The 15,182-nt window shown below is 39.6% G+C and overlaps 1 protein-coding gene across 1 annotated transcript in view; it reads left to right on the top strand.

Moving 5' to 3' along the window:
• Positions 1-15,182, top strand: part of Rbm25 (RNA binding motif protein 25) — a 52,083-nt gene that overhangs the window by 14,375 nt on the left and 22,526 nt on the right. Inside the window, exons 5-9 of the mRNA XM_013013573.1 lie at positions 3,052-3,055; positions 3,672-3,832; positions 10,935-11,120; positions 12,977-13,030; positions 13,251-13,334. Of these exons, the coding sequence (XP_012869027.1) occupies positions 3,052-3,055; positions 3,672-3,832; positions 10,935-11,120; positions 12,977-13,030; positions 13,251-13,334 (489 nt within the window). The remainder of the gene's footprint in view (positions 1-3,051; positions 3,056-3,671; positions 3,833-10,934; positions 11,121-12,976; positions 13,031-13,250; positions 13,335-15,182) is intronic.

Below are 15,182 nucleotides of genomic sequence, written 5' to 3'. Positions count from 1 at the left end.
ACTCAGTATATTTTACAGTGGTTGTCTTATTAAAATAGTATTAAAAGGCAAGTGAGGGGCTAGTAATATGGCATAGTGGTAGAGTATTTGCTTAGCATGCATGAAGCCTTGGGTTCAATTCTTCAGTACCACCTAGACAGAAATAGCTAGAAGTGGCTCAAGTGGTAGAGTGCTACCTTGAGCAAAAGAAACGCAGGGACAGGCCTTGAGTTCAAGCCACAGGTCTGGCCAAAAAAAAAGGCAAGTGAGACTACATTAGCTAAGAATTGAAATTAAAAAGGGAAAAGTAGGACGAAGGAGAAAGGGGAAGAACAAATCAATATTCCAAGTATTTTCTTTTTTTTGTTTTTGTTTTTGTGTTGGGTCCGGTCATGGGGCCGAACTCTGGGCCTGGGCACTGTCCCTCATCTCTTCAGCTCAAGGCTAGCACTCTACCACTTGAGCCACAGCGCCACTTCTGGCTTTTTTCTTTTTGCTTATGTGGTGCTGAGGAATTGAACCCAGGGCCTCAGGCATGCAAGGCAAGCACTCTACCACTGAGCCACCTTCCCAGTCCTCCAAGTATTTTGTTATATTTGAAAACTTTATTCTTGTTTTAAATTGTGATAGTGCTAGTTTTGGGGTATGTATGTTGGTACTGGAGCTTAAATCAAGGACTGGGCACTGTCTCTTGCTTTTTTGAATTCAAGGCTGGTGCCACAGCTGTTCTGTAGTTAACGAGATAACAGTATCACGGACTTATCCTACTTTGGTTGGCTTTAAACTGTAATTCTCAGATCTCAGCCTCCTGATAACCTAGTATTACAGGGATGAGCCACCTATTTCTGAGTAATAGTTGGATTTTACCTTAGGGTTTCACATTTAGTAGGCAGGCACTCTTAGTACTGCTTTGTGCCTTCTATCCTTTTTGTTGTAGTTATTTTTCAGAGTTGTGAATATTTGTGTGGTGGTGTGTGTGTGTCTGTGTGTGTGTGTGTGTTAGTCTTGGGGCCTGAACTATGGGCCTGGGTGCTGTCTCTCAGCTATTCAGTTCAAGACTAGTGCTCTACCACTTGAGCCACAGCGCCACTTCTGGCTTTTTCTGTTTATGTGGTGCTGAGGACTCAAACCCAGGACCTCATACATGCAAGGCAAGCAGTCTACCACTGAGCCAACTTCCCAGCCTGAGGGTTGTGAATATTTTATAGTACATATTTGTACCTCCTGCATAACTGAGAGATAATGTGTCATCATATTCAGCCCTAAACTGGGGCCCCAAACCGTGCTCTCTAGCACCCAAGTAATTGGGATAACAGGGATGAGCCATCTATGTACTCTCAAGAATTCTTTTTGTCTGGGGGCTGGGAAGGTGGCTCAGTGGAAGAGTGCTTGCCTTGCATGCATGAAGCCCTGTGTTTGATTCCTCAGCACCACATAAGCAGAAAAAAGCCAGAAGTGGCACTATGGCTCAGCCTTGAGCTGAGGGACAGTGCCAAGTCCCAGAGGTCAGGCCCCATGACCACCACCACCAACAACAAAAAAAGAATTCTTTTTATCTGTAAATAGAACTATATGACCAACATGGAAGAAATAGAATTTAGGAAATGAATAGGAGAAAGATGATCAGACTTCTAGGTGCCAGTGGCTCATGCCTATAATTTTAGCTACTAAGGAAGTTGAGATCTGAGGATCCCAGTTCAAAGCCAGCCCAAGCAGAAAAGTTCATGGGACTCTTTATCTCCAATAAAACACTGGAAACTGGAAGTGACATTGTGGCTAAAGTGGTAAGAATCCTTGCCTTGAGCTGAAAAACTCAGGGACAGCACCCAGTCCCAGAGTTCAAGCCCCATGACCAACCAAAAAAAAAAGAAAGGAAGATGATCAGATAGCATGTTACTTTTTGTTTTTTGGGTTTTTTTTTCCCCCAGTCCTGGGCTTGAACTCAGGGCCTGGACACTGTCCCTGAGGTGCTTTTGCACAAGGCTAGCACTCTACCACTTGAGCCACAGTACCACTTCTGCCTTTTTCTGTTTATGTGGTGCTGAGGAATTGAACCAAGGCCTCAGTGCATGCTAGGTGAGCATTCTACCACTGAGCTACCTTCCCAGCCCCTCCCCGCTTTTACAAATCACTTTTTATTTGTTGTTTTTTGGGTCTGGTCATGGGGCCTGAACTCTGGGCCCAGGCGCTATCCCTCAGCTCTTCAGCTCAAGGCTAGCACTCTACCACTTGAGCCACAGCGCCACTTCCAGCTTTTTTCTTCTTGCTTATGTGGTGCTAAGGAATCGAACCCAGGGCCTCAAGCATGCAAGGCAAGCACTCTACCACTGAGCCATCTTCCCAGCCCCTACAAATCACTTTTTATTATTACAAATACAATGTTCTGAGAGATTACAGTTACTTAAGTCAGATGAGTACATTTCTTTTTGGACAAAGTCTCCCCTTTTCTTATTTCTCATTCTTTCCCAGTGTTTTCCTCCTGTCCCCATCCACAAGTTGTATAGTTGATTTGCCTGTTACTCTTGAGAGTAAACTACCTTTTATGCTTACAGTAGGAGCACCTATTTTGGTTTTTAACATCTGATATGACAAGGTGTTTATTTATTGTTATTTCTACCTCAGGTTTAGATTCTATCATTTCTTCAAAGAAAGTTTGGCTATTTTTTTTTTAATTGTAAAGGTGATATACAGGTGAGTTACAGTGACATAAGTCAGGTAATGAGAACATTTCCTTTTGAACAGTGTCACCCAGTTTTTTCCCTCCTATCTCCCCTCCCCCAAATTGTGTAGTTGATTTCCAACATAGTATTTGGTGAATATCACTGCTGAATTGGTTTATCTTTGTCCCACCGTTTCTGTATCTGGTTACTTTTAATTGGAAATTGTTTTAAAAATCACTTAGAGTACTAAATTAAGTTGTTTTGTGTGTGTGTGTATGTATCAGGGCCTTGAATGTTAGCTCAGGTTTTTCACTCATAGCTGGTGCTCTACCACTTGAACCTCACCTCCAGTATTCTTACATTTTTAATTGGAGACAGTCTTTCAGACTTTTCTTCCTATGCTGGCTTTCAGCTAGGTAAGACTATGGGTGTGTGCTACCAGTGTCTTAACTGGATCTTTATTCCTTTCTTTCTTTGATTTAATTCACATTAATTGTAGGATTGATGCCAGACATTATGATACATGCTTATAATTCTAGCACTCAGGAAGCTGAGGCAGGAAGATTGCAAGTTCAAGACCAAGCCTGGCTACACAGCAAAACCCTTACTCAAAAAAGAAAAAGAAAGTGAGATTGGCTAATTAAAATTAAATATAGAAAAATAACACTACTTAAGATAAAAGTTCTGTTTTTCTAAAGTTTAATCTCTCATAGATAATCCGAGCTGTTTGTGACTAAGTTAGGAAGTATGAGTAGGATGATTTATAAAATAAGTCATAATTTTATGTTACAGAATTGGTTGCTTGCTAATCTTTTATCAGATGTTCTGATAAATAGCTTTGCTTGATTTGAATCTTTTTCCTTTCACTTAGATTTAATTTTTTCTCTTAGTTGTTTATCAAAGGACAGGCATAATGTAATAACTTACAAGTTCCACATATCCTATTTTGTCTTTAATGATTTTTCTTTCCCAGAATAGAAAACAATTCATAATTGTATTAATATTTGACTAATTCTTTACATGTATTGCTAGCCTTTGGATTCTGTGAATATAAGGAGCCTGAATCTACCCTCCGGGCACTTAGATTATTGCATGACCTGCAGATTGGGGAGAAGAAACTACTTGTAAAAGTTGATGCAAAGACCAAGGCACAGCTGGATGAATGGAAAGCAAAGAAGAAAGCTTCAAATGGGGTATGTGTTTTTGTTGTTGTTGTTGTTCAAGCCCGGGACTTAAGCTTGGTATCCAACACTCGTGCTGATTGATTGGCTCTATACCACCTGAACTATGCTTCCATCTTTATGCTTTGGGATATGTTTTCTATAGTGTTAAATTTCTAGGCCAGCTGAGCTATTTGAACGTAAATGCTTCCATTATAAGTAAATCTAACTTGGGAACAAGGTCATCAGCATCATACTATATGCTTATGACTTAAATGCAGAAAAGTATTTTATTGTTTGTAGTTACTTTTAAGTGTTTACTATCTACCCACAGTGGGTGGATGACTGTTGATTTGCTTGTTCCAGGTTGGGATGAAGGTAGTAAGGGAGGCTGGACAAGGTTAACTTGCCAGAGAAAACACTGGTACAGACTATTCCAAACTGAGCTAATTCATTAAGGCAGCTTTGTAAGTAAGTACAAAATGCATTTCAACCTACAAAATCTTTATTAGTTTCCCTTTCTTTTAAACTTACAGAGACTTTAAAATGAATGAAAATAAGTCTTAACTATACTTGAGTAATTTTATTAAACTATCTGGGTTTTTTATTTTTATATGCTGGTCCTGGGCCTTGAAGTCAAGGCCTGGATACTATCCCTGAACTTTTTAGCCCAAGGCTAGCACTCTACCACTTGAGCTACAGCTTCACTTCCAGCTTTTTTGGTTGTTAAATGGAGATGAGATTCTCTCACTTCCCTGCTTGGGCTGGCTTCAACCTCAGTCCTCAAATTTCAGCTTCCTGAGTAGTTAGGATTATAGGCATGAGACACCAACATCTTTTTGTTTTTTAAGTCCAGACTATCATAAGTAACACTATAAGTAAAGGAAATCTTTGTGCACTGTGTTGTGTTCTACTGTATTTATCACCTCATCTCAAACAAAAACAAAGCTTAAACCTAACTACACTGTGTGTTGCCTGACTTTCCCTTCCTGTTTCCTTTTTGGCATCTTAACCTGACCAAATCTCCCAAGGAAAACAAAACCATAATAGCCTTTGCTCTGATCAAGTTTTTGTTATCTCTTAAGATAGAAATAACTTTCTTGTCTCACTCCATTTGTAAAAGCCTTATATATTCTTTGCTTAGAAAAGAAAAATCAACTGACAAAATGGAGCAAAGTATAAAGAGGAATTCAAATACAATTATACTCATCACTATAACCATGCCTTTTTTGTCATATACTAGAGACTTTTGTGTGGCTGAATATAGTTTTAGAATAATGTTATGTGAATTTGTTTCCTTTCATAAAGATAAGATTGTATTATATTGTTTTACAAACAGTTTTTCCTCCCTTACTTAGTTCTGTCCTTGGATTTTTAGTAATGTACTCTTTTTTTCGTGTGTTTGGGCTTTACCTTATTGCCTGTATTTCTTTTTTGTTGGTCATGGAGTTTCCTTTAGCTTTTTTTCTCAAGGCTAGTGCTCTACCACTTTGAGCCACAGCTCCACTTTCAGTTCTCAGATAGTTAATTGGAGGTAAGAGACTCATGGACTTTGCTGCCCAGGCTGGCTTCAAACCTAGGATCCTTAGATCTCACTCTCCTAAGTAGCTAGGATTATAGGCGTGAGCCACCAGTGCCCTACTTAACTGCCTATATTTCTGAAGTAGAAATATAATTATATCAGTATACTGCTTTTTATAACCTATTTTTAATGCTGTGAGTGTCTTTTTGAATAAAGCCTGTGTGTGTGTGTGTGTATACATATATATATATACACATATATATATATACACATATATATGTACATACATGTATATCTATGTGTGTGTGTTCACACACACACCTCTTCAGCTCAAGGCTAGTGCTCTACCCCATAAGCCACAGCACCACTTCCAGCCTTTTCTGTTTATGTGGTGCTGAGGAATCAAACCCAGGGCCTCATGCATGCAAGACAATCATTCTACCGTTCTGCCACTGAGCTACCTTCCCAGCCCCAAGCCTATGTTTTTACTTAGCATGACATTTAGGATTGCTTGATTTTTTTTTTTTTTTTACCTTTCCAACTTTTCCTTTTCCCTGCCTGTTCCATTTACCTGTTGTCATACTCTACAAACTTTCTTTGTTTTTAGCTGACAGATCCTTCTTGCTCATCAAAGCTTCCTTTTGAAATTCTGTCACAGATTTGCATTTGTCCCTTTCACTCATGTGGCCTTCATGTACCCTCTTACATGTCTTTCCATAAACACAGGATTTTTATTGATGTATATCAGTCTGCTCTATGGTATATATTGTCTTCTAGTTCCTACATCGCTCCCTTTTCCATATCCTTTATTTTAAATAAAAAGAGCAATAAGTTTACAAATTGACTCTTTCATCTTATACTTCCAAATTACAAAGGAAAATGCCTTCCCTAAATTCCCTAAAGTAATGGAGCAAACATTCATTTAGTAAGAGTTGAAGTTGTGTTGCTCACCTGATAGTCTATCCTTGCCCATATGTGTAAGGAAATAATAAAAATACAATTTCTTTGGAGTATAAGTTATATCTGTTCAGCAAATCATACTGTTCTCATATTATTAAAACAAAAAAAATAGGAAGACAGTTGTATGCACCAAGATTATTCAGATTTTCCTTGCTCTAGTGAATGTGTGGGTCAATTTTTTTAGCTTAACTCCCTAGCGATTTTTTTTCTTAAACTGGACCCGTGTATTAGTTGTTTACACCTGTAAGTATAGTTACTCAGATGACTATTTGAGAATTGCAATCGAAAGCCTGGCTGGGCAGACAAATCTGAGAGACTCCTAGCTCTAGTAACTAGCAAGAAGCCAGAAAGCTAAGCAATGGGGCTGGGAAGGTGGCTCAGTGGTATAGCGCTTGCCTTGATTGCCTGAGGCCCTGGGTTTGATTCCTCAGCACCACAAAAGCAAAAAGCCAGAAGTGGCACTGTGGCTCAAGTGGTAGAGTACTAGCCTTGCGCTGAAGAGCTGAGGGATAGCGGCCAGGCCCAGAGTTCAGGCCCCATGACCGGACCCCCCCAAAAAAAAAAAAAGCTAAGCAAGAGTGTAAAACCCTGACTTTCAAGTGCCAGTATTGGTTTTCAAAAGATAACAGTTTGGGCTGGGAATATGGCTTAGTAGTAGAGTGCTTGCCTAGCAGGCATGAAGCCCTACATTTGATTCCTCGGTACCACATAAACAGGAATAGCCAAAAGTGGTGCTGTGGCTCAAGTGGTAGAGTACTAACTTTGAGCAAATGAAGATCAGGAACAGTGCCTAGGCCCTGAGTTTAAGCCCCAAGACTGGCAAAAAACCCAAAAAACAGTTTTAAGTGGGTGTGGTGACACATGCCTATAGTTTTAGCATTTGACAGGCTGAGATCCAAAAGCCAAAAAGAACTAAGGAGTTTGAACCATTGTGTGCTTCAAGACAAGATTCTGTACTTCTAGACCACCAACTTGGGAGTTCTGTTTTCATATAAGACCTTTAGAGAAGTGTGGTATAGAACTGAGGGGCTTTTAATGACATATGTAAATTAAATTTTTGCTACTAACTGTTATCCATTTTAAGTTAAAAAAGGAACTTTTCACTGTAAATCTGCATTCACTACATTGTTGATAAATAATGTCAATATTTAATTATAGTACTGTGTAAAGTATCTTTAAGATGCCAAATAGGAAGTGGGCTACTAGAAGATTGGACGAGGGCTGGGAAGGTGGCTCAGTGGTAGAGCACTTGCCTTGCATGCATGAGCACCACATAAGCAAAAAAGAAAAAAGCCAGAAGTGGCGCTGTGGCTCAAGTGGTAGAGCGCTAGCCTTGAGCTGAAGAGCTGAGGGACAGTGCCCAGGCCCAGAGTTCAGGCCCCACGACCGGACCCCCCCCCCAAAAAAAAAAAAAAAAAGATTGGATGCAGAGGCAGGTTTGAGAAAGTAAGAAACTTTTATTAGAATGTGTAGTTTTATCATATCATATAATGCCCTTTGTTGATGTTATCTGCATCATAATTCCTTTCTTGCTCTATGTTAGCAAATCCTTGAGAGTAAAGTTCTTTATGAAATTGTTAATTTTGCTTGATCCTGGTGACTTATGCCTGTAATCCTAGCTACTCAGGAGGTTGAGATCTGAGGATCTTGGTTTGAAGCCAGCCTGGGCAGGAAACTACGTGAGACTCTCATCTCCAGTTAATCACAGAAGAAGCCGGAAGTGGCACTGTGGCTTAAATGGTAGAGTGCTGCCCTTGAGCAAAAGGAATCCAGGTACATTGCCCAGGCTGAGAGTTCAAGGCCCAGGACCACCAAAAAAAAAGCTAATTTTATGCCCTTAAACAGTGTCAAAGTACATTGACTAAGAATTTGCTCAGCGAATTACTAAGAAATGAAGGCTTGATGAATAATTATTCATTGAAAACAACTTTACAAATGCTGCTGAAGTCACTGGGAGTCTTTTGTTAACAGAAATCAGAAGACATGAAACTCACCTTCAGTAGAGTTGCCAGCATTGTGGTGAAGAGCTGGGTACTTCTATAAAGGAGCATGGTTCTTTTTTTTTTTTTTAAGGTCAGTCGTAGGGCTTGAATTCTGGGCCTGAGCACTGTCCCTCAGATCTTCAGCTCAAGGAGAGTGCTCTACCACTTGAGCTACAGCGCCACTTCCGGTTTTCTGGTGGTTTATTGGAGATTAGAATTTCACGGACTTTCTTGCCCGGGCTGGCTTTGAACCACCATCCTCAGATCTCAGCCTCCTGAGTAGCTAGGATTACAGGCGTGAGCCAACGGTAGTTCCTGGTTAGGAGCATGGTTCTTATATGTATCCTAACATGCATAGCATATTAGCCATGTAAGTTAATAAGTATTTTAGGAGTTATGTGAATACACAGTTATAAATTACAGAAAAAATTTTGTGTATGTATTGTTTTGTTTAATGTTGCTTTTTCATGTTTTTGTCCTTTTCCATATTTTGAGTGGAGAATAGTTGAGAATAGCTTGAAACTATCCAAAGTTTTTTTTTTTTTTTTGGTCATGAGGCCTGAACTCTGGGCTTGGGTGCTGTCCCTCAGCTCAGCTCAAGGCTAGTGCTCTACCACTTCAGACACAGTGCCACTTCTGGCCTTTTATGCTTATGTGGTGCTAAGGAATCGAACCCAGGCCCTCATGCATGCAAGGCAAGCACTCTACCACTGAGCCACTTTGCCAGCCTTATTTATGTATGTATGTCAGTCGGAGGGCTTGAACTCTGGGCCTGGGCACTGTTCCTGAGCCTCTCTGTGCTCAAGGCTAGCACTGTACCATTTGAGCTACAGCACCACTTCCTGCTTTTTCTGTTTATGTGGTGCTGAGGAATGGAATACAGGGCTTCATGCATGAGAGGCAAGCACTCTACCACTGAGCTACATTCCTAGCCCCAAAATAATCTCAAGAGTTTTGAGATTATTATATAATTCAGGTTTTTTTTTTGTTGTTGTTGTTCTTTTTTGTCGGTCATGGGGCTTGAACTCTGGGCCTGGGCACTGTCCTCAACTCTTCAGCTCAAGGTGAGCGCTCTAGCAATTGAGCCACAATGCCACTTGTGCTTTTTCGGATGGTTATTTAGAAATAAGAGTCTCAGGGACTTTCTTGCCTGGGCTGGCTTTGAACAATATCCTCAGATCTCAGCCTCCTGAGTAGTTAGGATTACAGGCATGAGCCACCGGTGCCCAGCTTTCTGGTTGTATTTTTTTTTTGGGGGGTCCAGTCGTGGGGCCTGAACTCTGGGCCTGGGCGCTGTCCCTCAGCTCTTCAACTCAAGGCTCGCGCTCTACCACTTGAGCCACATCGCCACTTCCGGCTTTTTTCTTTTTGCTTATGTGGTGCTGAGGAATCGAACCCAGGGCCTTGAGCAAGCAAGGCAAGTGCTCTACCACTGAGACACCTTCCCAGCCCTCTGGTTGTATTTTTAAGGAAAATGACACTACTACCAGAGCAATAATAACACATTTGAAGACAATAATTTTTTTTCCAATAGAGACAATAACTAATAGACCATTTATTTCTCAAGTCATTAATAAAGTAATAAGTAGTCATGTATTTTGAGAAGTGACACATGAAGTGTGTTTAGTTTTGTTTTTATGACATGTATGAGTAAGAAAAGACGTAGGTTTTTGTTTTATTGTTTTGTTTTTTTGCCAGTCGTAGGGCCTGAACTCTGGGCCTGGGTGCTGTCCCTGAGCTCTTCAGCTCAAGACTAGCGCCCTACCTCTTGAGCCACAGTGCCACTTCTGGCTTTTTCTGCTTATGTGGTGCTGAGGAATCGAACCCAGAGCCTCATGCATGCTAGGCAAGCACTCCATCACTGAGCACCTTCCTAGCCCAGTAGTTTTTTTTGTTGGTTTTGTTTTGTCAGTCATGGGGCTTGAACTCGGCCTGGTTGCTGTCCCTTAGCTCTTCAGCTCAAGGCAAGTGCTCTACCTGTGAGCTACCGTACCATTTCGCCATTTCCAGTTTTCTGGTGGTTAATTAGAGATGAGAGTCTCACAGACTTTCCTGCCTGGGCTGGCTTTGAATCACAATCCTCAGATCTCAGCCCCCCGAGTATCTAGGATTACAGGCGTGAGCCACCTGCACCTGGCAGATGTGTAGTATTTAAGAGTTGGTTCATCTTTAGGGTACAGATGCTATTTCCTGAATTATAGATATATAAGCAGAGGGTACAAAAGAAACCATTTTAGTCCCTAACCATTCTGGATGCTAGTGTTTTGGTGTGTATAGCTATCCAGTGTTTTTTGTTTGACCTTTTCTTGCTTTTATTAACTTGATAGAGTAGGTATCAGCAAAATGAACTGCATTTAATAAGAATATGGAAGTGTTTTGAAGAAATATGTGTGTTGTTACCTCTTCAGTAAGATTTTCAAGGGCTAGGAATGTGGCTTAGTGGTAGAGTGCTTGCCTAGCATGCGTGAAGCCCTGGGTTCAATTCCTCAGTACCAGAAAAAGCCAGAAATGGCACTGTGGCTCAAGTGGTAGAGTGCTAATCTTGAGCAAAAGAAGCTCAGGAACAGTGACCAGGCGCTGAATTCAAGCACCATGACAGGCAAAAAAAAATTAAAGGGTTTTCATATTTTTGTTTGATTTTTCTTCCCTCTAACTTGTCTTGGTTTTTAAGAATGCCAGGCCAGAAACTGCCACTAATGATGATGAAGAAGCCTTAGATGAAGAAACAAAGAGACGAGATCAGATGATTAAAGGGGCCATTGAAGTTTTAATACGTGAATACTCCAGTGAGCTAAATGCCCCTTCGCAGGAATCTGACTCTCATCCCAGAAAGAAGAAGAAGGAAAAGAAGGAGGACGTATGTGTTCTAACACTCATTTCTATAGTTTGTTTTTTTATGTCACTTTGAAAACGTAGTTTTTGAGAGGTTTTTTTACTCAGCACTTTAGATAAAACTTATGAAAAACTACAAAGTATTTTATATGTATAGATTACATATGCTATGAAAAAGTACTATAAATGTATGTATTAGGATCCGTTTCCAATAAGTAGTGATAGTTCATATTATCTTAGATATTGGTGCCCTTTTTAGACATTGTGGATTTTCTTTTTGGCCGTGTGTGTGTGTCTGTGTGTCTGTGTGTGTGTCTGTGTCTGTCTCTGTATGTCTGTCTGTATGTCTGAGTGTCTGATAACCAGTTCTTGATCTTAGGGCCTTGCATTATTATTACTCAGCTTTTTAAAATTTTTATTACAGTTGACACTTGCACCAAACTTCCGGTTTAGATAAAATCATTTAATTGTGTGTGCGAGCGTGTGTGCATGTGTGTGTGTGTGTGTGTGTGTGTGCGCGCGCGCGCGCGCAGCCGTGTGTGTCTGTGTATGCATGTCAGTCCTGAGGCCTGAACTCAGTGCCCGTGTGCTTCCCCTGATCTCAAGGCTAGTGCTCTACCACTTTAGTCACATCTCCACTCCCAGGTTTTGTTTAATTGGAGAGGAGAGTCTGATGCACTTTCTTGCCCAAACTAGCTTTGAATAAAAATCCTTAGATCTTAGCCTTCTGAGTAGCTAGGATTATATTTAGGTGTAAGCCAGTGGCAGTTGGCTGCATATTTATTCAGTGTTGTTGAAGGGAGAGAAATTTTTTGATAGAGGTTTTGAAGATAATGAAATCTTTTCTTTCTTTCTTTTTTTTTTGTTTTTTGGTAGGTCATGGGCTTGAACTCCGGACCCTGGGTGCTGTCTCTTGGGCTCTTCAGCCCAAGGCTAGTGCTCTACCACTTGAGCCACAGCAGCGCTTCTGGTTTTTGGGTAGTTAATTGGAGATAAGAGTCTGGGACTTGCCAGGTGCTGCTGGCTCCCGCCTGTAATCCTAGCTACTCAGGAGGCTGAGATCTGAGGATTGAGGTTCAAAGCCAGCTCTGGCAGGAATGTCTGTGAGACTCTTATCTTCAATAAACTACTAGAAAACTGGAAGTAGACCTGTGGCTCAAGCCATAGAGTGCTCACCTCGAGCTGAAGAGCTGAGGGATAGTGCCCAGGCCCAGAGTTCAAGCCCCCCTACCCACAAAAAAAAAAAAGCCTGGGATTTTCCTGCTAGGGCTGGCTTTGAACTGCAATCCTCAGCTCTCAGCTTGCTGAGTAGCTAGGATAAAAAGTGTGAGCCACCGGTGCCTGGCTGAAATCTTTTTTTAAAAAAAAAATAACTAGTTTATTTAATGAGTTTACATGACATGAAAATCCTCAGAAATGGAGATCAAAGGCTCAGGGAAATTTTTTCCCATTCCTGTATTTCATAAATAATGAACATCTGAGTAGTAATGTAATTGAACGGGTTAACAAAAAATGCAAGGCCTTAGTTGGGGTTGATCCCAACAATGGAGGCAGAAACAAACCAAGAAGTAAAGAAAGAATAAAGTGACTCCATTGCATAGGAGTGGGCAAGAGAGCTTTAATGCTCCAGACAAACTTTTAAGAAAGGAAATGTGACTAGACAAAGAATCCAGTCTAATGATAATAGACTTAGAAGGAAGCTAGCAGGCTTTGGCTGTTTTTTTATCCTTGGCTTCTATGTAGCTTTCTTTCCTTAAATGAAGTTATTTATCAATTGCAAATTAAAATATCACAAATACTGTATTGCTTACATTATAAATATATAGGACGCTGAACTGCACAGCTGTTTTTTAAAAAAAGTCTTTGTGGATTTTTCCGCAGATTTTCCGCAGATTTCCAGTGGCCCCACTGATCCCTTATCCACTCATCACTAAGGTTCGTTTAAATCGTAGGCTTTGACACTACCCATGTATACTGTTTAATTGACAGATTATTTTTGCTTCTTGTCTGTCTGATCTTTTATTACTTCAGAAAGTTACATGTACTGTCAGTTTTTTAACAGTCATATTTACAAAATTTCTAACCTTTTATATTGATGTAGATTTATTCATTGATATTGATTCATTCATTACCTTACATTTCCCTTGTCTTTTAGGAGGATATAAATGCTATAGAAATGGAAGAAGACAAAAGAGACCTGATATCTCGTGAGATCAGCAAATTCAGAGATACACATAAGGTAGTATTCTTGTTTTTCACTTGATACCAATCTAGACTTTTTACAGAACCCAAAGCAAACAGACAAGAAAATCAACCTTACATTAGAATATGATTTTTATATGATTTTAATAGGTTTAATATTTAGGTAGAAACATACAGAAGACCAATACCATATTAAAGTGGTCATTGACATACTCTTTAATTTCTTCAGTTAAAACTATGTAGTCATCTCACTTTAATATGAACAAAGTAATTATTAGATTTCAACATAAACATCAAAGTCAGAGTTAAACTGGATTACAGGGACCGGAAATAACAGTGTAGTGTAGTATACTTCTGGGGGCAGTTATTTAATTTAATCTTAGGAAAACCTTTTCTGTAGAGCTGAGATTAAAATTTAAGATTGTAGAGATTTAAGTTGAGTGGGGGAGATTTTAAAAAATAGGTTAGTGATTACCAGACTTACCAAATTAGTAGATGCATGGAAGAACTGTAAATTCCCATAAAGCTAATCTATTCATTGACCCCCCACCATTATGATAGAGATCATATGGTGACTAATGCAAGATGAAACTCTCAGCTTGGAAAGTAACAAGGAATAGGATGTAAGTATGAGCTTCTGTTTTTTTATTATATTTATGGATGCCCCCTCAGAAAAATATGCAAAGGGGTAACTGGCTTGGAAATGGGTTTGTATATATAGTAAATCCCACTCACGAGTTTTGCCTATTTAAAGCTTCTCTCAAAGACAGTGCATCTGTGAATGTTTGCTGGTGTTGAAGTTGATGCTTACGGATGGTGAAATGCAAACACTGCATGAAAATGTTATTTTGGTATTAGAGGTAATAAGCTGTAACTGGTTCTTACTTATGGACTGAGAAACCTTTAACTCTGTGAAATATTGTGTTCACTTTCTCTTTATTGGATTTTTTATTTTATTTTCTCATTGCTTTCAAAATCCCAAGGAGACAGTTAATAAATCAGTTCTGCTGAACACAAATTGTTTGAATGTCTAGCCAAAGCTCATATGCACAATGCCTTTTCAGGAATTAAGTGTCTAAAAATACAGATGTAACTTTCAAATTTTTGAGAGTTAACACAGTAGTTTGTGGAAAGTCATTGTAGAGCAATACTTCTTAAATTCAGTACTCAAATTCAGGTCTGAGTAAGCTTAAAAATGGTATACAGTTGTGTGTGTGGTTTACCCCCTTTTTGTTTTGATTTATTTGTTAAACTTATTGGTAATTAGTGAGGGAATCATATTTTTAAAAAGCAATTCAGAAGTTACTGCTTCAGAATTCTATGAATCAGGCACATCACTGCCTTAGTATTATTTCATTGGAGGGAATGTTTTAAATTTCCAAATGTGTTTTTAAAACAGTAAGAAAATAAAAATAGTTCTCATTGATTGGGTGGTATGGTTAAAGGGGATATTTGAAACTCCAGTAATGACATATGAGCTCAGTGAACCTTTGCATGTTTTGGTATGAGTTTATTAAATAACCATAGACTGTCAGGGTATCAGCGTGGCAGGGGGCGTCCATTTACAGCACGGATGAGTCTGAAGAGAGAAGAAGGTAAGATTTACGATTTTTTAAAATCTGTCCTTTTCCTTTTCATCACTTTCTCATTATTTTATGTACCTCATTTCTTTCTCAAGTCTTTCTTTAAAAAAGAAAACATATTTTACGTACCTAGTTGCTTGAACATACATATATAGCATATATAATGTCCTTCCAGAAAAGCATTTAGTATGGGCTGGGAAGGTGGCTCAGTGGTAGAGCACTTGCCTTGCATGCTTGAGGCCCTGGGTTCGATTCCTCAGCAACACATAAGCAAAAAGAAAAAAGCCGGAAGTGGTGCTGTG

The sequence above is a fragment of the Dipodomys ordii genome, unplaced genomic scaffold, assembly GCF_000151885.1.
Source record: "Dipodomys ordii isolate 6190 unplaced genomic scaffold, Dord_2.0 Scaffold2, whole genome shotgun sequence".
Classification (NCBI taxonomy): domain Eukaryota; kingdom Metazoa; phylum Chordata; class Mammalia; order Rodentia; family Heteromyidae; genus Dipodomys; species Dipodomys ordii.
Note: the sequence above shows the minus strand (reverse complement) of the source record. Positions and strands in the feature narration are given on the sequence as shown.